Genomic DNA, 22,162 nt, shown 5'->3' with positions numbered 1-22,162 from the left:
TCCCCCATGCTATTCATTCTAGTGGTGGATGCTCTGAGTAAAATGATGGATCGTGCGGCGGGCGGAGGTTTCTTGAGAGGATTCTCAGCTCCGATCGGGGCGTTCAGTGCCCGAAGAGTCTCTCATTTGCTTTTTGCGGGTGACACCCTGGTTTTCTGTGATGCCAATATGGATCAGTTGACCTACCTGAAGCAGGTCCTGCTGTGGTTTCAGATAGTATCAGGACTCAATATCAACCTCGGCAAGTGTGAGATTTTCCCGGTGGGTGAGGTTGCTAACATCGATGCTCTGTCTTATGTTCTTGGATGTAAGATGGGCTCTCTTCCCACTACTTACCTGAGTTTCCCATTGGACGCTTCGCATAAGGATACTACGGTTTCGAATCCAGTGATCGAAAGGGTTGAAAAATGATTAGTAGGCTGGCAGAAACGGTACTTATCAAAAGGCGGTAAGGAAGTGCTTATTAAAAGCACTTTCTTGAGTATGCCCGCCTATTACTTGTCACTGTTGCAAGCTCCTCTGAGCATCACAGAAAAACTAGAGCGGCTTCAAAGGAATTTTCTTTGGCATGCGGCGGATGGAAATAGAAAGTTTCATTTAGTAAATTGGCAGATAGTCACTTCCCCAAAGAAGTAGGGTGGACTTGGAGTAAAAGATCTTAGCGTATTCAACAGAGCTTTATTGGGGAAGTGACTGTGGAGATTCGGGGTAGAAGAGCATGCTCTCTGGAGGGAGGTCATAGTAGAAAAGTATGATTCCACGGGAGGGGGTTGGAGGACCAAGGCGATCACAGCACCTTTCGGGTGTGGCATGTGGAGGAACATCATGAAGAATTGGTGGGTAGTATGGGACCTCTCATTTAGAAGGAACATGCAATATTGGGAGATTGCGGAGCTCCAAGATTTGTTGGCACTGCTATATGGGCAAGACATGCCCCATACATCTTGTGATTCTTGGAGATGGGGGTTGCGTGGCGATGGTTTGTTCACCGTAAAGTTCTTTTACCAGAGTATGTTTGTGAGAGAGGAGGCCACTTTTCCATACTCCTCGATCTGGATTCCTAAGGCGCCCACGAAGGTGTGCTTTTTTGCATGGCTAGTGTCGAGGGGAGTAATCTTGACTGCTGAAAATCTGCGAAAGAGAGGAATTACACTTGTTAGTTGGTGCTACATGTGTAAAAGCTCAGGGGAAGAAGTTGATCATCTTTTGTTGCATTGCCCTGTGTCCTCGGGTTTGTGGAGGGCAATCCTGAATCTTTTTGGTGTTCAATGGGTGATGCCAAGCACTGTAAAGGAAATGTTATATAGCTGGGCCGGTTTCCGTAGAAAAAGAAAGCAAAAGGCGTGGAAGCTCGCCCCGTTAGCTCTCATGTGGATAGTTTAGGGGGAGAGAAATAGGAAAGCTTTTGAGGGGATTGAGTCTCCTTTTTCACATCTTAAGAATAGTCTTTTGTCTTTGATCGCTTTTTGGTGCACTCATATAGCCCCTACTTGTATAGAATAAGATAGGCGTCATTTGTAAAGAATCATGTTCTGATGTAAATTCTCTACTTTTTGGTATACTTCTTGTATACGAGAGTTTTCTCCCTTTTGATTAATACAATTTACCTTATAAAAAACAAGCATCACATCTCACATTCAACAACAATCCCAAGCAAGTTGGGGTCGGCTATAATCCTTACTATTGATGTTTCTCCATTTACATCCATCTAAGTCCTTAAAAAAATATAAAAAAGTACTAGAAGTTCTCTATAATTTTTACTAGCATATAAATGTCTGACGGGACTAGAAGACTCCTAGAAAACATTGGACCTAGAGTGATGTACTCTAAAATTTAATCCAACTAATTGGTATCACCTATATGATTTTTTTCTCCCTTTGTACTCTTTTTTATGTCTGTGTTTTTCAAGAGATTGTTGGTTTTTTGAGACAAATTTCCTTCCATGTTTTTTTAGATCTATTTCGTCACCTTCAGTAACCATAATTTCGCGGGACTGTGTGGAGGTCAATTTAGGACATGATTATATGTTATGGACTCATTTGTGGGACGTGTCTATGCTAGGCGCAATAAGTAAATTGAGTATTTCAATAGGCTCAGGTCTTTTATTTTAGTTGTTATTTAGTTTCTGTTTAGTTATCTTCTAGAATAGGTTTCTCTACATATTTCTGTTTTTGAGAAGCCTAAATTATAGGTTTCCTAATCTTGTACTAAGTTTAGTCCTATTTAACGGAAACAAAAAGAATAAAATCCTAAGCCACCTTTTATTAGAAAACTACAGAGGATTAGAGTTCCCCTAACAAGCTCTAAGGTTTCAAACTCCCTTCGACTAGTTCGATTGTTTATTCACAATAGGTAGATAAGGAATCAAAATAAGGAAAAAGGGAAATTCATTGAATTGAATTTTCCAGTTAATCGCCCTATGACACGATCTATACAATGGGACCTTAACAAATTGGTACCAGAATCAAACACGATGGGCGATTCTAGCAAGAACGAAGAATTGATCTACAAGAGGCACAAGTTGTGAATGATGCTAGGGTTGCGGAAGTGGAGAGAAGGTTGGGTAGCCAGATGCAAAAACTATCGCTTCAATTGGAGGAGTTAATTTTTGGACTGAATTGTAGCACTAATAAGGACGTTGATGGAACTGCTAGCAGCCACAACTTGGGACAAACTCAATTGAAGCAAACCAATTTTTAGTCACTTACTAAAATTGGGTTGGTTCCCAGATATACCAAACTGGATTTTCCTACTTTTGATGGTTCTACAAATTCGTTAATTTGGATGCATCGATGCGAGAAGTTTTTCTCTAATCATCATACACGTGAGGAAGACATGATGGGATTAGCTACATTCCATATGCTAGGTAAGGCACAATTATGGTACCATCATCTAGAGATTGAGAATCCTTCCATGAGTTGGGTAGAATTGAAGGATTGTTGCACTCTCCGTTTCGGACCACCTGCCCGAAGCAATCCCCTGGGAGAGCTGTCAACTTGAAACACACTCAGTTGAGGAATACTGACGATTGTTCCAGGAATACTTGGCACGAGCAAGCAAGGACGTTCGCATTGATCAGCAAGTAAGCTTGTTCACTGTTGGGTTGGCTGATTACATCCGGCTAGATGTGGAACTACAGAACCCAACAGATTTGGCTCATGCTATGAATTTAGCTAGGGCATTTGAAAAGAAACAAATAATGTTGAAGGAAGTAAAGACACGAAAAAGGGGCTTGGCAGAGCAATAAGAACAATTTTTCTCCCAACATGGCAACTTCTGCACCTCCACTTTCAACGGACAGCATTGCATTAGGGGGAAATAAAGAAGCAAAATAAGTAAGTTCATCAACCCCTTTTGCAAAATTGTTATCCAGAGTAAAAATGGCAGAACGAAGGGCAAAGGGCTTATGTTATAATTGTGACGACCCTTACACGGTTGGGCATCTATATAAGAAACTTTTTTGGCTGGAGTTGACGGATTCTGGAAGCTATCGCTGAAGTTGAGTCCGAACATGCTATTTCTTTACATGCCATTGTAGGTAAAAAAAGGTGCAGACACCATGCAAGTAAGGGCTGTTGTACGAGAGCAATCACTGCTTAATTTGGTAGATTCTGGAAGTACACTTAACTTTATCAGTTAACATCTACCCAACGCTTAAACATACATCCTCAATTTCAGTCAAGTGTTACTGTTTCAGTTGCTAATGATGATAAGGTTCAAAGCAAAGGAATGCACCAAACAGTATCATTTTCCATTGATAGTACTGTTTTTATTGTTGACTTCATTATTATTCCTTTGCCTGACATTGATATGGTGCTAGGTGTTAAATGGTTATGAACCTTGGGGCTAATCCTTTGGGACTTCGCTACACTCACCATGAGTTTTGTTTTTAAATGGCGATCAAATTGTCTTGCGAGGGCACCCGCCTTGCATCATTTATCAACTCCATTTAAATCAAGATTCAGGCGAGTTTTGCTACAAATTAGAGGAATTGTTTGCTGAATTTGCTGATTTATTTCACGAACCTTTAGGGCTGCCCCCTTTATGAAATTGTGATCACTGAATCTCTTTGGACCTAGAACTGGACCAGTGGTTGTGCGACCCTATCGTTATCCACATTTGCAGAAGGATGAGATTGAAAGACAATGCACATAGATGTTACAACAAGGGATTGTTTGGCCTAGTAGATCACCGTTTTCATCACCAGTTTTACTGGTCAAGAAGCTTGATGGTACTTGATGATTTTGTGTCGATTATCAGGAGCTTAATGACAAAACTATCAAGGAGAAGTTCCCTATTTCTGTGGTGGAGGAACTATTAGAGGAATTATATGGATCCAACTACTTCATAAAGCTGGATCTAAAATTTGGTTATCATCAGGTTCGAATGAATCTACCAGATATTGATAAATCAGCTTTTCGCACACATCACGGGCATTTTGAATTTTTTGTCTTGCCTCTTGGATTGTCCAATGCTCCTTCAAGGTTTCAAGCACTCATGAACCGATGAAAGTTGTCTTCAATGTACACCTATGTAAGTTTGTGTTGGTTTTCTTCGGCGATATTTTAATCTATAGCAAGACACGGGAGGATCATTTGTATCATTTGCGTGTGGTTTTTGACATATTACGTGCTCATAATCTCTATCTGAAACAATCAAAGTGCTCCTTTGGTGATACCCAAGTAGCATATCTTGGTCATGCGATTTCTACAACAGGTGTGTCAGTAGATGTAAGCAAAATACAAGCAATTACAGACTGGCCTCAACCATAGTCAATTACTTCTTTGAGGGGATTTTTGGGTTTAACTGGATACTAGCGCCGATTTATAAGGGATTATGCGTTATTGGCAGCACCATTGTCATGCATGCTTAAACGAAACTCTTTCCACTAGAGTGACAAGGCACTGACTCCTTGTACTGAATTAAAAAAAAGCACTTGTTTCTGCCCCGGTACTGCACTTGCTGAATTTTGAGGAAAAATTTATTGGGGCTGTTCGTCAACAAAACAACCATCCAATTGCTTTTTTCAGCCGACAGTTGGCGGAGCGCCACCAAAAATTAGTGGCCTACGAGCGAGAATTGATTGGGTTAGCCGCGACTGTACAACATTGGCGTTCATACCTTTGGGGAAGAGCCTTTCTTATTCATATTGACCACTATAGTCTGAAGTATTTGCTTGAACAACGGATTGACACTTCCTCCCAACAACATTGGATTACGAAACTAATCTTTGATTTTTGTTTGGAATACCGTGCCGGCCATTTGAACAAGGCTGTTGAAGGGAGGTTTTGTATGCCATCAGCCAACCTCGCTCCTTGTTATTAGATGCTATTCGCGAGGAAGTTAAAAAATAATGAATCATTACAAAAATTATGTTCCCAAATTGTAGCCAAATAGATGGACAATGTTTGGTTTTGTTCATGATGCTCTCATTCTTTATAAAGGTCGAATTTATTTGCTACCTTCTCCTCCCTTAATTGCAATGGTCTTGTCTGGTTATCATGATTGTGCACATAAAGAGGTTCAGAAGACTTCTGAACGAGTGCACAGTGATTTTTATTGGAAAGCTATGAAGTCCAACATTGCTGAATATGTGGCAGCTTGTCTGATTTGTTAACGCCACAAGAGTGAAAATCTAAGTCCAACTAGGTTGCTTCAGCACTTGGTACTTCCTTCGCAGATTTGGGCTGATATCTCTATGGAATTCATTGATGGGCTACCTAAGGTTTGGGGGAAAACGATTTTGATTGTGGTGGTGGATCGGTTTACAAACTATGCCCATTTCATCCCTATGGCACATCCTTGTACAGCTCCACGAGTGGCAAATATTTTAAAATAAAAAGTATTGTGCGTTTACATGGGTTGCCAGAATCTATTACTTTTGGAGGGAACTTTTTCGTTTGTGCGAGACTAAGCTTGCATTCTCTTTATCTTATCATCCTCAATCGGGTGGCTAGACGAAGGTTGTCAACCACAATATTGAAATGTACTTGCGGTGTCTTGTGGGTGATCGTCCTCAACGTTGGGTTGATTGCAATGTTATCAAAAGCGAAAGCGCAAAAAAGCTCTAAGGTCTGTTGGGGCTTTAAGCGCAAAGCGTAAATAAAGCATGAGCTTTAATGAAAAAAGGCGCAAATAGAGAAACTACAAATATGTATGTGTAGTCCAAGACTAATATCTATAAGCATGAATTCCAGATATATGGACAAAGAAATTGAAGAAAATTTACGATAAAGCGAAATATCAATCGTTTAGTGTCACCTCTTCAGAATTACGCACGTTGGCAAGGAAAAATATACCTTAGAGCCTTGATGACAACATTGAAGCACCCACTAAGTGAGGCGAAACGCTCAACATGTTTTGAGCCTCGCTTCAGGGTTTAAGCACGCTTTAAGCGCGCCTTTGATAACGTTGGTTGATTGGATTCTTTGGGCAGAATATTGCTACAATACTTCTTTTCATACAACTCTTCAAACTTTGCCATTCAAGGTCGTCTATGGCCTCGAACAACCAAGATTATTGTCTTATGTACCTAGGTCTGCTTGAGTAGAGGCAATTGATCAAGCCTTGCTTGACCGAGATGTGGTTTTGGCAGATACTAAGACCCGATTACAGAAGGCTCAATCTCGAATGAAAGAGTATTATGATAAAGAGCATCGAGAGGTGGAATATGCACCGGGAGCATTTGTTTGGCTTCGTTTGCAGCCTTATAGACAACTTTCTCTTGCTGGTCAGCTTCACCACAAACTTTCTCCCAAGTTTTATGGGCCATTCAAATTTTGAAACGGATTGGGATTGTTGCTTATGAGTTAAAGTTGCCTGCAGATTCTAAGCTTCATAATGTTTTTTCATGTTTCTCTTCTTAAGCCTTTGAAAGGTGCAGCACATGTGTCTACACCAGCATTAGCTCCTACAACTGATGGTCGGGTTGTGCCAACCCCAGGTTTTGTTTTGCGTGCTCGCCTTAACCGTGGAACATGGGGAGTTTTGGTTCAGTGGGCTGGTTTGGATGCAACTGAGGTTACTTGGGAATGTGTAGACCAGTTTCGGTAAGTTTATCCTGAATTTGCGCTTGAGGACAAGTTCTTCCGTCCGGAGGAGGGTGATGTTATGGACTCATTTATGGGACGTGTCTATGCTAGGCGCAACTAGTGAATTCAATATTTCGATAGGCTTAGGTCTCTTAGTTTAGTTATTTATTTTCTGTTTAATTATTTTCTAGAATAGGTTTCTCTACATAGTTCTGGTTTTAAGAAGCCTAAATTATAAGTTTCCTACTCTTGTAATAAGTTATAAGTCTAGTCCTATTTAACAGAAATGAAAGGAATAAAACCCTAAGCCACCTTTTATCATAAAACTACAAAGGATTGGAGTTCTCCCGAACGAGCTCTAAGGTTTCAAACTCCCTTCGACGAGTTTGATTGTTTATTCACAATAGGTAGACTAAGCAATGGAAATAAGGAAAAAGGGCCAGCTAATCACCCTATGACACGATCTATATCGTGGGACCTTAACATTATACCATCTCAAGCAACATTTGTCATTTTTTCCTCAATGTGTGCTACTTGCGCCTTCTACTGAATGTGGTCATTTTTAATCTTGTCAAATATTGTATGACCGCACATCTATCTTAGCATCCGCATCTCCGACAATTCATCTTGTGGATATGTTGGACTTTAGAGGCCCAACGTTCACTCCTGTATAACATTGTTGGTTTTATAACTTTTCTATAGAACTTGCCGTTCAGTTTACTTGAGCTCTCAATTGTTGCCTCTGACTCTGCTGTATGTTGCAGTTCATACCAAATATTGGAATTTGATTAGGTGTCTCATGTTGAAAGTATACTGTGACGTGTATTGTGCATACAAATCCTCTGTTATTTATGTTGCAGTTCATTCCCTATAGTGAAATTTGTTTAGGAGTCTCACGTTTAGGTGTACTGCTGTGTGTTGTGTATTCAGATCATCTGTAATTTATTTACATTCTGTGGTCTTATTTTAAAGATATACAACAGTGTAACTAACATTTCGATTTACTAGAAGCCTACAACAGCAGATTATGTTTTATGTTAAACAGCAGACTGGTTTTTGGTTCTTTTTCCACAATTCAATGTATGATATAAATATTTTATGCCCTTTTCTTTTATGAGGAAGAACTGTGGAATTGATCATGTGATATTCTTTACTAAAGCATGCTATCTTTATTTTCTGACTTTTGAAATTTGAGCGTTTTCTTGTAGAATGTGTGTTTCATGCTTCCCCCACTGCTGGGTTTGCTGTTAGATTGTGCCCAAAAAAGTGATCAGTCTGTAGTTGCCATCTCTCTTGGTGCATTAGTGCATCTTACTGAAGTTGGTGGACACCAATTTAGTTACAATGATTGGGATACCTTGCTGGAGAGCATCAGGTGCAATTCCACTTTTATTAAGTTGTCTGATCTTTCTTTATTCTTTCTGGTTGGCTATTTTGTGCTCATGATATAGTTGGTCTATTGTATGTACCAGAAATGCTTCATATGCTACGCAACCCCTTGAACTTCTCAATGATTTGGGTTTTGAGAACTCAAAGCATCATACTGTGTTGGTAAGAAATCTAGAGATCATAACTGCTGATAATGAATCCCCAACTTTTGCTAATATTGAGTCATTGGATAATATCAGCATAACATTGCTGAAAATGGAAATGGTGGTGGCCATTCATCAGACTTGCTGGACGGCAGTCGTGGAACGGACTCCCCTGCTGATTTGGATGAAACAGGAGGTTGCAACTGAGGAAATTATCCATTTTCATTGTTTCCTAATGGAATTATATTGCAAATAATTAAAGAGAAATGTCTTTATAGGTATGCCCTCACCTTCTGGGAGATTAGAGAAACCTACTGTTCCAGAAGGTCTTGACCGTAGTCAAACAATAGGACAGAAAATTATGGGAAATATGATGGACAACCGCTTCATCAGAAGTTTCACCTCTAAACCAAAGATTCAGGCTTCTGATAATTTACCAACTTCACCATCAAAGGTATTGCGTCATTTTGGGCTAATTTGCTGTCCTCACTGTTGTATGTAAATTGGAAATGTTTAAGAAAAAAGTTTATTTTTCAAAATCCAGTGAACAATGGAGCCCACGAGGTTTTTCTTAATAGAATTCTCAAATTAGAAATCCCTTTCTTATGAACTCAACAACATTAAGTACACAATTCAGGTTTTCGTTGGTTACTATGTTAATGCACATGTATGCACCTGTCTCTGTTAACACGAAGCTCACATGTGACCAATATGATGTGTCATGTGATGGTTAATAGTAAGATTTTCTGTAAATCTGCAAATAAGTTGTCATTTACTCACTAATATACTCTTATAATACAAAGGGCTATTGTTCCGTTTACTGCATTAATCAAGATTTTTTTCTCTAGTCAAGCTACGATATTCAATCAGGAGACTTCTTAACAGTACATGTTATATTGATATCCTTTCTTATCAAAAAGAGGATGATGTTTTGTTTTTCTTTTCTCACATTTTCTAAAGGGAATACTTCCAGTGGATGTCTTATTTGATATCCTTTCTTGTATCTTCAACATTCCAAGAAAGTATTGTAAAGGGTGAATATGTTTGTTACATTTGTTATTGCAATGCAATAGTAACTTGTTTGCTTACCTATTTTACACTTCGATTGGGTATATCATTTTCTGTTATTTTGATTTGTTTCTGCTGTTTGCTACTCTATCTGATGTATAGTTATTAGCTGATGATACGGAGCCTGAGGCAAGAGATGAGGATGAAAGTTCAATGTTGGCTACTATTAGGAGCAAATGCATCACACAGTTGCTACTTCTCAGCGCTATTGATAGCATTCAGGTATTGCTCATGCTTTTAACAGCGGGTACTAAGATTGTCTTTCCAGTGCTAGTATAGAAATCATTGGAGCTGTTGCAAATTGCAATATCTTCTGATATTGATAAAATATATGTCTTGGTGCTTAGTTGACAACAGGCTGGTAAAAAAATCCTCTCTTTACCAGTCATCGACTACCCTTATTTTGTTCCCTGTCAGATTACAATTATATGGCTCGGAGAACTTCAAGTGCCATTTCTGTATTATAGGCTTATAGAGATGACAAAGGTCTTGCTTGATTCAGATTTGTAGTTTCCACGTTCGTTGTCAAACATTGCAGTTTCCATATTGAAATTTACCCTCAATGTAATGCTACTTCATTTGTAAGACAGCTCTTTCTGGTATTCTTACGAGCACATAAATATTGATTTGCTGTTTTACTATCTTTTTGTTGGAAATCTCACCACTTTTGAGGATAAAATTTTCAATTTCCACAGGGAAATCAATAAAGCTAAGGGATCGAAATTTTTGAAGTATAATCATTCAATGTTTTCTAATCCCCCCCCCCGAAATGAGAAAATGTGCCTAATATCACATCAAATATGGTTTTTCTTCTTTCCCAATATATGGCACCATAGAGAGTTATGTGCAATAGAAACTATTAAAGAAAATGAGAGAAGAAATCATCTCTGAATCGAACGATCCTTAAATCTTGATGAGTGAAAAAAGGCAATACCTAAATGGAAATGATCTTATACTATTTACATGGATCCTTCACTTGGCTTGAAATGCCTTTATTGAATGGGTGCGGGCACTGATTCTTCAGAATTGGCTATTAGTTAGCAAAAAGCTGCACCTGTAGATTTATAATACATAAATAAAACTTTTAGATTTCTATTTTTCATTTTGAAAATAACCAAACTCGTATAGAACAGCTAAATTTCCGTCGTGTATTATATTCGGGGATTGACATTTGGAATGATGAAAGAGCATTGGTTCAGCTTTAAATATTATAGATACAAAAGTTGTGCAATTGTTCAGTCCGCCCAGCTGGCTTGTCCTAACCTTGGCCCATTTTGCATGGCAATAGTTGATTGTATATGGAATTTAAAGGCTTTCTACTTATATATATTAGTTTTTGGATTTTGCCCTTATTTTCCCCTGAAGAATGATTAAAGTACAATTCCCTATTCTTAGGGTGAAATTGGAATTAGTTATCTGTATATGGAAAGTTGTTATAGTTTGTCAATCACTCACTAGGACTTTGATTTATCTTCTGATTGCAATGTATCATTTAAGTCACTAACTGAATAAACTGATTCAGAAAAGACATTTTATATTCAAAAAATCTGGTAAGTCATAATTTTTGAATTTTTCATTACGAGTTAGGTGCAACACATGTCTTCTGGTAGTAATCAATTGAGATAATGGAAGGAACAAGAAACTTAAAAGCATTCACAACTTAAAAGAGTTTTGAACAGATTGACTACTTAAGAGTTTTAACTGGGGGTGGCAAATAGGCTATTTGGGCTGTATTTGGGCTGGTCAAGATGGACTGCCTCATTAAGTGGGTCATTGCCCAACCCTGCCCAAATTTCAGTTGGGTCAAGATGGGCTAAACAATGGGTTGTAACCCAACCTGCCCAAATTGACCAAAATCTTTGCAATATTCTCAACCTTTAAAACAAGCATATATAAAATTAACTTATGTTTTTGAATAAATGTCAATTTATGCCAAATAATTTCTTTCCTCAATTTCGATTTAGAATTTTATTTGATAGTTCTTCATCTTTTAATACTAACAAAGATCATAATAATAAAAAAAAGTAGTAAAATTAGACCTTCTATCCACCCCCACCCCACCCCCACCCTAAATAAAAATATTATTTAGAGTACTTTCTTTTAATGTTGTAGATATAGTATTTTCTTTTTTCATTTCAACAAAATGAATATTTTCTTTTTATGATGTAGAAAGTTCTTTCATTTCAATAAAATAAGTACTTTTTTTTTTCATGTTTCAACAAAAAGAATAATTTCTTTTTAATGATGTTAAAAAAATATTTTCTTTTTCAGAAAATGAGTACTATTTTTTCCTGTTGTGGAAAAAGTATTTTCTTTTATTTCAACAAAAAGAATACTTTCTTTTCATGTTGTAGAAAAAGTATTTTCTTTCATTTCAATAAAATGAGTAATTTCTTTATGAAGATATCAACCAAACATGGAAAAATTAGAAAATATTTTCCAGAACATGGGTCAAGGTTTCTAAGATTAAACATTTCCATGGTCAAGGTTGGGCATCATCATGGGTCCATTTGGGTTGATGATTCTAGATGGGTTAACTTGGGCTAGCCCAAAACAGCACATTTGCAAAATCATTCTAGCCCAAACCCATTAAAGCTTGGGCGGGTTGGGCGTGTCAAATGGGTTTGGGTTAGTTTTGCCACCCCTAGTTTTGACAGACATGCATAGGAAGACCACTTGTAAACCTGCTATGATCTTGCCTATTATATGATGTGAGAACTGTGTAAATATACTGCATCCTAAACATGATGGAGTGTCTTCTTGGCAGCTGTAGCTATTACCTATAGTTTGTTTTGGAGTGGCAGTCTTTTTTTTTCATCGGAGTGGGAGTCTCTGGATTTCAGATTTCAGTTCCATGAGCCACTTTAACCATAAAGCAAACTTTATAGTGTATTTGTGAAAATATTTTTCTGCTCCTCTTATTTCTCCTTTTTGATGTGTTTCAAACATGCAGAAGAAATACTGGAACAAGTTGAAGCCAACACACAAGATAACTATAATGGACATTTTGTTCTCTGTGTTAGAGTTTGCTGCATCATATAATTCTTATTCCAATCTCAGATTGCGGATGCGCCAAATACCTGCTGAAAGGTTGGCATCAGTTCCTATGTTATTTCCACAAATTCTTTTTCTCCTCCCATTAAACCTATATTTCTCAAATTGCTAGCATCTTGTGTGTTGATTTAGCTAATTGTTGGACAGGCCACCATTTAATCTTCTCCGGCAGGAATTAGCAGGGACTTCCATCTATCTTGATATCTTACAAAAGACAACAGATGGGATTAATTCTATAAGGGAAGAATCAACTGAGGCCACAGTTGTTCAGAAGGGAAATAGTTTGATGAATAATGATGCAGCTCCTAACGATAAGTTTCAACAGTCGGGATCAATTGAAGAAGATAAGTTTCAACAAATTGCAGAAGAGAAACTGGTGTCATTTTGTGGACAGGTTCTGAGGGAGGCATCTGACTTCCAGTCCTGCACGGCGGAGAGTGCTAATATGGATGTTCATCGAGTTCTGGAATTGCGTTCTCCGATCATTGTTAAGGTAGGGAGTGCACGATTTCTTGAAGTTTCTAGTTTTGTCTTTATTGTCATTTAACTGCTTTCAATTAATTATCACAGTAATATTTAGTAGATCACTTATAGTAAACCACTTTTTTTCCCTTTGTAAGTTGTAAAGATACATAACTATTAGTATATAATTGAATAAATGGAGGTGTGTCCTTTATAGTAGTTTAAGCTTTTAGATGAGGTGGTCACACAATTTAACGTGGTAGCAGAGCGGAGAGGTTTTAGGTTCAAGTCCTACTGCCACCACCATTAACAAAGAGTATTTCTGCACGCTTGGTCTAATAAAAAGAATTAGGCTTTCACATGAGGGTGTGTGTTAAGAAATAATTAAATAAATGGAAGTGTCCCGCTCTAATAGTTTACGCTTTTGGATGATGAAGTCACACGATTCAACAAGAAACACGTTTTATGATTGCAATATATGGCTACGTTGGTAGTGCCACAACCGAGATAGAGGTTTAGAATTATTTCTCAGTCAACAAGCTGTAATTTATGATGTACAACTCTGAGATCCTTGCTAGGGTATCTACTCATCAAGTAATCCAAACTTGGAAGATGCTGCTTCTCATACCAAAGTTGAATGTTTTGCTCACATTACCAATTCTGTTAACCCAATTGACCATCAGTCTTTGTCAGCATCATTTCCTTTATTGTTAAGATATTATAACCTTGAAAATATTGTGGTTTCTAATGGTACTTGTTTCCTTTTGGACATATTTCTCATTTTTTCTAACAGAAAAATGTTGTGTTGGAAAAATAGAGCCCTGTTCCTCACTTCCTATCAAAATCATTGAAACTCTCATTTTGAAGATTTTATTTCATTCAGAATTTCTTTTCTCCTTCTGACATAATTATTATTTTAAACTCATGAGGTATTGATGCATTGATGGTACCTCTTGGTTTGTGCTGGATTTTCACTTTTCTGAGTTCCGCCATACATTAATTTCTGTTTGCTTCTCTGGAGTTTTGGAATTCATACAATTGGATTCTGATTTCAGTAGTGGTTTTTTGATTTTTCATGCATTGTTTTATTCTAATTGTCTTTCAGGTGCTGAGGGGTATGTGCTTTATGAACAGCCAAATATTCAGGAGTCACCTTAGAGAGTTCTATCCTTTGATTACTAAACTTGTATGCTGTGATCAGGTAATCTCATCCCTAAAATGTTAATATACAAAAGAAGTAAATTAATTTCTGAATGTTAGCTCTGAATTAAGAAGCGCATTCTGCAATGGCAATAACATATTAGTTGATCTTATAATGATCGTGGTTAATGTGGGGGCTGCATGTGAAATTACTCTCCACATTGCTTGTAAATGTGACCCTTTGTGCTTTAGTTTATTGCAAAAGATCAACCTACTCCTGTTCAAGTTAAATTTTATTATATAGAAATAGAACTTGTAGCAATGAATTTATTACTCCCCATCGCAAGTATGTGACTCTTTCTGTTTTGGTTTATTGGAGAAGATCCACCTACTGCTTCTGAAGATAAATTGGATTATATAGAACTAAAACTTATAGCAATAAATTTCTTTGTTTTCAACCATGATTTCCATTGAACATCATACCTTTTTCTGTAACACCTTAGACAAAAGACGAGAGATGCTGTGTATATAAGGAAGCAAAGCCTTAGACCCTAGTTTCACGTTTTAAAGCCGTGCAAGCCTAGACTCAAATTGGAATATATATATAAATGTCCTATTAACTCAAACATAATAGCTAGTTAGAGATTTCTTTCTTGGATCTGCGTACTTCAATGTCTCACCTGCATTTATTTATTCAATCTTTAATTTAGGCTTGACAGGGTATGAACCTTTGTTTATTCGATCTCTAACTAAGGATTGACTAAGTAGGAACATTAGTCTCTAGGATCAATTGCATCCTTCTTAAGGCTACTATCAATGTTAGTTTCATGATACACCGACTTCATGGTTTTGGCTGAAAAAGGAGGTTGTCAGAGGAACATTATTACATGTTTATAAGTTTAGCGATATAAATGCAGCAAACTGTAGTTGTGGGGGGGGGGGGGGGGCTGTTTCTTTAGCATTAAGGACTTGTTGCAAAAAGAGCTTCCAGCATGACTTTTCATGACTTGTACTACATGAATACTAGAAATTACTGCTAACTCAATGGTTGTGCCATCATAGAGTGCTATCATATTTCCTTTTCCCCCTTTCTTTTGGTGATGAAGTACACTACAGTACTACTGTAATTTTTATGAACATTACTCGTCAAACATGACAATATTAATTCATAGGCTTTAATTTTCTTTCTTTTGGGATCCTTTACCTCATTACAGTTCAACACTGACTTTTATAGGGTGCTTGTTAGAAGATATTTGGTTGGAGACCAAGCAAAAGGACTTTTGAAACTTACTGCTAATAAAATATTAATAAATGTATGGATTCTGATTCTCTAACTAAATTTAAACTAAAGGAAAAACAAACTGCTAACACAGAGATGATTTTTGTTGCCCTCTTTAAATATCTTGTGCATTCTTAGTAATTGAAGGAAGAAAGGGGGTCTTAGTAATTGACGAAGGGCAAAAATTACTAGGTCTGACACAAAGTTCTACCCATTCTTCAGATTCTTCTTTTGGCCACAAGAAGAGTTAAATGTTGCCCTCTATTTTTTGCTTCTCCTAAGTGTAATTGGCTTACACTCACTCCCTCCCGTTCCACGCTTTAACCTTTAAGTTCAGTTTCCTGTTAATGCTAGTGGTTACTCACTTAACTTTTTCTGCTTGCATGCTATTAAAGTAATAGTTTTATGTGGTTGTTTGAGAGATCTAATAAATTGAATGGTTATGGCACAAGTATAATTTCAAAATTTGATGTTAGCCGTCGATTCCTGCAATTCCTATTGCTAATGGTCTATTCTACTTCAGATGGATGTACGTGGATCCCTTGCAGATCTTTTTAATATGCAGTTGAACCCGCTGTTGGCTTAAGATGTATGGAGATTCAAGTGAAGACGGGATCTTTTATGAAGAGCTTGGGAGGTTGGAGTAATAATTGATGTACTGCAGCTGTAAAACTTTTCTCTACTGCTTTTCTCAGCATCTCATATATTAATAGTTTCTTCAGGTTAGATTTAAAGGGTTATAGAACAATCTCCCTCCTCCTGTAACAGTTGGAATATGATCCCGTTCACACTTTATGGATGTACATCGTTATTAAAATGACAATTTTGTAGGACTTGCAGAAAACTGCCTGGATTGCGCAAATTAGGCATGAATTTTATCAGGCTTAGTTGCTAGGTGTGTCTGAGTTGCAGTCTTATGTATGTAAGAGGCCTAAGCATATTATAAAGTAACATTCCTATAGTGAGTCATTTATAGTGTATTATTTGAGTTCACTCTAATGTACAGGGTCTTGTCCCTATTCTTTTTTTATCGGGTTAATAATGATTTTGTGACTTTTTTGGATTCTTTCTCTCATCTTTCTATTGTCATATCTTAAAATATCTAAGGATGAGGTTACTTTTATCTTTTCTTTGTATCAGAAGACAGTTAAAGCTCTTCTTTACTTTTGGAAGGTCCGGTACCCTTGTTCAACATAGAGTTCTAAAATCTGATGAACCCTCTTAGCTCAGTAGGCGCTCTTTCAGTATTTTTTTTGCCCAAGTCATTGACCATCATTTGACCTCACAGGGGAGGCCGGCACGATGATTTAGCCCAAAAAGCCTCTACATGTGATGTCCGTAAAATGTGAAGGGCTATTATCACTTTTAGCCCACAGCAGAAACTATTTGCATTCGGTAGTCGAAAAAGTGTATAAAATTTGTATATAACATACAAAATGTATATATATATCAAAAATATGCATTTGTTTCGGCTGTTAATTTGAGAGGGCCTATACAGTGTCATTTTCCCAAAATGATGGTAAACATGTAATAGGTAATTAGAGCCCCTTGTGGGGTGCAACCAATGTTATGATCTTTTTTATTGTATACAGCTTCGTGCAGCTTCCTTATTTGGCATCCCATAGCTCAACTTGGATCCTCTGTTTTAGTGCATATTGGACATGTAGCAGTTCTTGTATGTATGTATTCAGCAGAGGTAGTTTGAGCTATAAGTAGAATAACGGGTATGAAATGAATTTTAACCCGACCAAATAAAGCGAACCAATCACACAATCTTGTTTGAACCAATTATTAGTTTTTGGTAAAGACGTAAAGACTTTGGGGGGTAAGCCTATAGCCTTATCGAATAATCAGGCAGGATTGTGTTTTTGATTTGTAAAACATACTGAAATAATGTGGGATTCAACCTAATTGCATTATGTTTAAAAATTGTCACATTAAATTTGAAAACATAAACAGTTTGCAGCTGCTCAAGAAGCCATTGGAGAAGGCACATGGTAGTGGACTTGTGGTAGCTGATTTTCTTTAGGCCTACTCCATTTTTTGGCTGAAACGACGAAATATATATTAATAATTAGGTAGTTGCATTACGTATCGATGGTGCCTCCGTAGTGGCACCTAAAATACTTGAGCCGGAGGCCTGCTAGTCATATTACAAAAACTATTAGTGTTCCCAAGCTCGGCTAGATTGTTTAGAACATTGGAAGATACTAGCCTAGTAATAGTTTTCTCAACTTTATCTTCCTGGAGCAGCTTCCAACAAACATTTGGAGGGTGGATCATTGTTGATAGGGGGGTATTGCTTGGTTGCTTGGACCCTTCTTTTGCCAAAAAGTGCGCGAGCCTATTCCCTTCACGGAAATTGTGTCTGATCATTGGGTTCCCCAGCTCCTTTAGTAGTAATCTGCACTCATTAACAAGGTTAGAGTATAGAGAACAGTTATTATAGAAAAGTAATTGTGGTATTTTAGTAGCATCAGTTTCAATTTCTAAGTTATTAAAATTGTTATTTTTTGCTAGAAAGACTATTTTTTAGTGCAATGAGTTCTATGTATATAGGGGTGTAGTAGCCATAAGCGGGCATTTTATAACCCAGGATCCAGTTACCGGATTTATCCCGGAATATTCCATCGATTCCTCCTTTGTTATAGCGTCCCGTGAAAGACCAATCAATGTTGAGTTTTAGGTAATGGAGGGCTCCATTTAACCGTAATTGGAGAAGTGTTTATGTTATTGGTAGGAGATAAAATGGTGTATTTGTATTCCATACAACCAGTGGCGGAGGCAGGATCTCCACGAAGGGGGTTCAAAAATTTTTTTTTGTAGCTAGTGGGAATTGAACCCATGACCTTATGTAGATTTTGAACCCCCTTGACCACTAAACTACACTTTTGGATTGTGTTAAGGGTGTTCAAAACTTAATATATATAGGTAAAAAATATATTTTGCCTTATATATACAGTGTAATTTTCCGGCGAAGGGTGTTCGGGTGAACACCCTTGCGCCCCCCTAAATCCGCCCCTGCATACAACGCATTGTCACAAGGTTTAGGGCAAGAAGCTTGCAGAGGTTATTGAAAAGGTTATTATTTATGTTAAGCCAAAGGTGCCAGACAACAAAAGGGAAGAATTCGTTCCAATTGACGTTTAGGTGGTCCACATTAATGGTCCACTCTTTGAGCTTCATAAGCTAGTGGTCTGAGTTAAAATCTGGAGTTTGGTTTTGTGGACTTACTTCCTCCCAAAAGGCCTTGGCTATCGGGCATTCGAAGAGAATGTGAGTTATATACTTGTTAGCTCCTTTACAAATTGAGCATATAGGGTCAATATTTAAGCCTATGTGATGTAAAAAAGCATTTGTGGGAAGCCGATTATGGGAGCATTGCCATAAGAAGAATTTTATTATGTTAAGAGTATTTAACTTCCAGATCCATTAGAATCTGTAGTTAATGTTTCTTTGTGAGAAGATGAGTTTATAGGCTGTTTTAGTGGTAAATGAGCCATTTGACGTGAGAGCCCAAACATGGATATCTTCTGCATCCTGTAATTCTGATATCCTATTAGAGAGGATTTTTTGGGTGATGTGAAGAGGGAGATGAAAGGACAGTTTAGATAAATCCCATTGATTATTTTTCCATAGGTCTTTGATTTTGAGGATGGAGTGCTGTTGGGTTAGACGTCCTTGAACAAGGGAGCTGAGTGGTGGGAGGTTGGGACTCCAAGCTGATGACCAACAATTAATATTTTCTGGTCCAATTATCCAAGAAAGACCCTTAGAGCAGTATTTCCATCCCGTTAGGATGTTAGACCAGATGAAGGAGTGGGATGTGTGGTTCCTTTTATGACTATATTTACTTATTAGAGTGGTGGCACATATAGAGATAGGGTTGGTGAAGAGGCGCCAAGACATACTGGAGAGTAAAGCTAGGTTTTTGTCTTTTGCTTTTTTTTATGCCTAGACCCCCATCTCGCTTAGACTGAGTAACGGTATCCCAATTAACGTAGTGAATTTTCTTCCTGGTTGTTGTAGTACCCCATATGAAGTCACACTGGATCTTGTCAATTTTTTTAGGGATGGAAGAGGGGAGAAGGATATATGGAGTGGTTTGGAATGGAATTGAGAGTGGATTTGGCTAATGTAGTTCTGCCAGCAATGGAAAGAAAGTTTATTTTCCATCCGGCTAATATAGAATTCATGTTGTCAATGATGTACTGGAGGTTAGTAGCTTTTGGTTTATGCTGGAGGATTGGGAATCCTAGGTATTTTCCAAAGATATGACTACTATTAATATTGAGAATATTGGCAAGACGGGTTTAGGTAAAAGAGTGGCAGTTTTTTGAGAAGATAATTTTTGATTTCCTAGAGTTGATTTTTTGACCCGAAAGTTGGCTAAAGAATGCGAGACAATGGTTTATGGTCTGGACTGTTTTAACATTTGTGTTTGCTGCTAGAGTGAGGTCGTTTGCATAAAAGAGGTGAGAGAGGGGTGGCCCTAATTGACTTAGTTGAATAGGGTCCCATTGGCCAATGTTGACTTGGTGGCAAATGTATTTAGAGAGGAGTTTCATACATAGTATGAATAGGTAAAGGGACATTGGATCTCCTTGTCTAGTACCTCTTTTTGGGTTAAAAAACTCCGTCCTAGAGCCATTTACTAGGATTGCAATTCTGGAAGTGCTAACACATCTCATGATGAGTTTGGTTATGCGTGGAGGGAACTTGAAGAAAAGAAGGGCTCGATGGATGAAGGACCATTCAAGTCTATCGAAAGCTTCTCGAGGTCAATTTTAAAAGCAATTTACCCTGTTACCCCTTCAATTTTTGGAAATGGTTCATGATTTCCTGAATAATGATTGCATTGTCACTGGTGCGTCTTCCTTTTAGGAGGCTGGATTGGTAGGGGCTGATAAGCTTATCCAGAAAAGGTTTCATCCTATTGACAATGATTTTAGTGATTACCTTGTAAATGGTATTACATAAACCTATAGGTCTAAAGTTATTGAGGTTATTAGCATTTGGATATTTAGGAATTAGGCAAATGTGGGTCGAGTTTAGGTTTTCAGGAATAGTGAGGGTGTTGAAAACTTCATGACAGTAGGGTATGACCGAGTCTTTAACAAGGTGCCAATATTTTTGATAGAAAAAAGGGTGGATGCCATATGTGCCGGGTGCTTTAAAGGAAAAAATGGCACGCACAATTTCATAGTTTTGCAGAGGGTGATCTAACGAAGTAAGGTCAATGTTATCAAAACTGGTAGGGGGTCAGGAATATTTTTCCGAGGAGTGAGTATGTGCTCGGGGTGAAAGCGTTTTTGAAATGGGCAAAGGTGTGGTTAAGAATTTGTTGCGGATCAGTTATCCACGAGCCCTCCCTATTTTTAAAAAATGCAATATTGTTAGCACGTCGTCGGTTGACAACGCTAATATGGAAGAATTTTGTTTGGCGTCACCATCATTAATCCAATTAATGCGAGAACGTATTTTCTAGTAATCTTCCTCAATTCGGAGAAGGTTATTGTATTCCTTAATGAGGTCTTTTTCTAATAGAAGTAGGAATGTGCTAGTGGGATAGCGCGGGGATGCTTGAATTCCATTAGTTCTGGTTAGGACTTGCCGTTTCTTTTTATGGGTATCTCCAAAAGTAACTTTAGCCCATTCAGAGGCAGCAAGCTGGAAGGTATTAGTAACTTCCACTAAAGATTTTCTATGCCAGCTATTTTTAACTAAATTCTCAAAAGTATGATGGTGGAACCAAAAAGTTTCAAGCCTGAAGGTCTTGTTACCCTGCCGAGGGATTTTCCTGGTAACATTAAGAAGGAGGAGTGCGTGGTCCGAATGAGTTCTAGGTAAGTGGGTTACAGAGGTGTCAGGATATTGTTCTACCTATTGGTCATTAGCTAGGAATCTGTCAAGTCTTTCTAAGATTAAACCATTAGTTCTAACCCTACAGTTTGTCCAAGTGTACTTTGCTCCTTTGTAACCAAGTTCCACCAGTCGGCATTGGTTGACAGAAGACCAAAAGTTAGAAACACGGTTATTGTTGATGGGTATACCGCCCCACTTGTCTCCCTGGGATAGGACTTCATTAAAGTCACCCCCTAGTAGCCATGGTCCAGAATAGTTGGAGGCAATGGAACGAAGGTTATCCCACAATGTATTACGACTATTAATAGTAGTGCTAGCGTAAATAATATTAAGAAGCCAAGGGGTGTGATCAGGGTGTACCTGAAGCATGGCGTGTATCTCCTAGTGTGCTTTGTTAATGAGATTAACATTGACAAGGTTTCCAAACCAAAGAATGACAATGCCTCCTACAAGTCCAATAGCAAGGACTTCAAGCATGCCAGTGAAGTGAATGGCATCTCTAAGCTCTGCATGGTTAGCCATTTTTGTTTCTAGTAGGTCAACCATGCAAGGGTTGTGCATGCGGAGGAGTTCATGAAAATTTCTCCTAAAGTCATCGTTATTAGCACCAAGTATATTCCATACAACTAAACTGATAGGGCTATTCATGTGAGTTAGACTGTGGGGGGGGGGGTGGGGTTGTATCTCTTGTAGTATCGTCGTGTATCTCAGAGATGGCGTCAGAACCGAAC

The 22,162-nt window shown here is 37.9% G+C and overlaps 1 protein-coding gene across 1 annotated transcript in view; it reads left to right on the top strand.

Annotated features, from left to right (window-relative positions):
* The window catches only part of LOC109211643 (brefeldin A-inhibited guanine nucleotide-exchange protein 5), a 57,105-nt gene extending 40,473 nt beyond the window's left edge, over positions 1-16,632 (top strand). The window contains exons 26-34 of the mRNA XM_019375194.1: positions 8,240-8,406; positions 8,504-8,582; positions 8,660-8,759; positions 8,842-9,017; positions 9,734-9,853; positions 12,585-12,721; positions 12,833-13,178; positions 14,253-14,348; positions 16,090-16,632. Of these exons, the coding sequence (XP_019230739.1) occupies positions 8,240-8,406; positions 8,504-8,582; positions 8,660-8,759; positions 8,842-9,017; positions 9,734-9,853; positions 12,585-12,721; positions 12,833-13,178; positions 14,253-14,348; positions 16,090-16,152 (1,284 nt within the window). The 3' untranslated portion in view covers positions 16,153-16,632. The remainder of the gene's footprint in view (positions 1-8,239; positions 8,407-8,503; positions 8,583-8,659; positions 8,760-8,841; positions 9,018-9,733; positions 9,854-12,584; positions 12,722-12,832; positions 13,179-14,252; positions 14,349-16,089) is intronic.
* The last annotated feature ends 5,530 nt before the right edge of the window (positions 16,633-22,162 follow it).

This window comes from Nicotiana attenuata, unplaced genomic scaffold (genome assembly GCF_001879085.1).
Source record: "Nicotiana attenuata strain UT unplaced genomic scaffold, NIATTr2, whole genome shotgun sequence".
Classification (NCBI taxonomy): Eukaryota; Viridiplantae; Streptophyta; class Magnoliopsida; order Solanales; family Solanaceae; genus Nicotiana; species Nicotiana attenuata.
The sequence above is the reverse complement of the archived record's forward strand: the minus strand, read 5'-3'. Positions and strand labels throughout refer to the sequence as shown.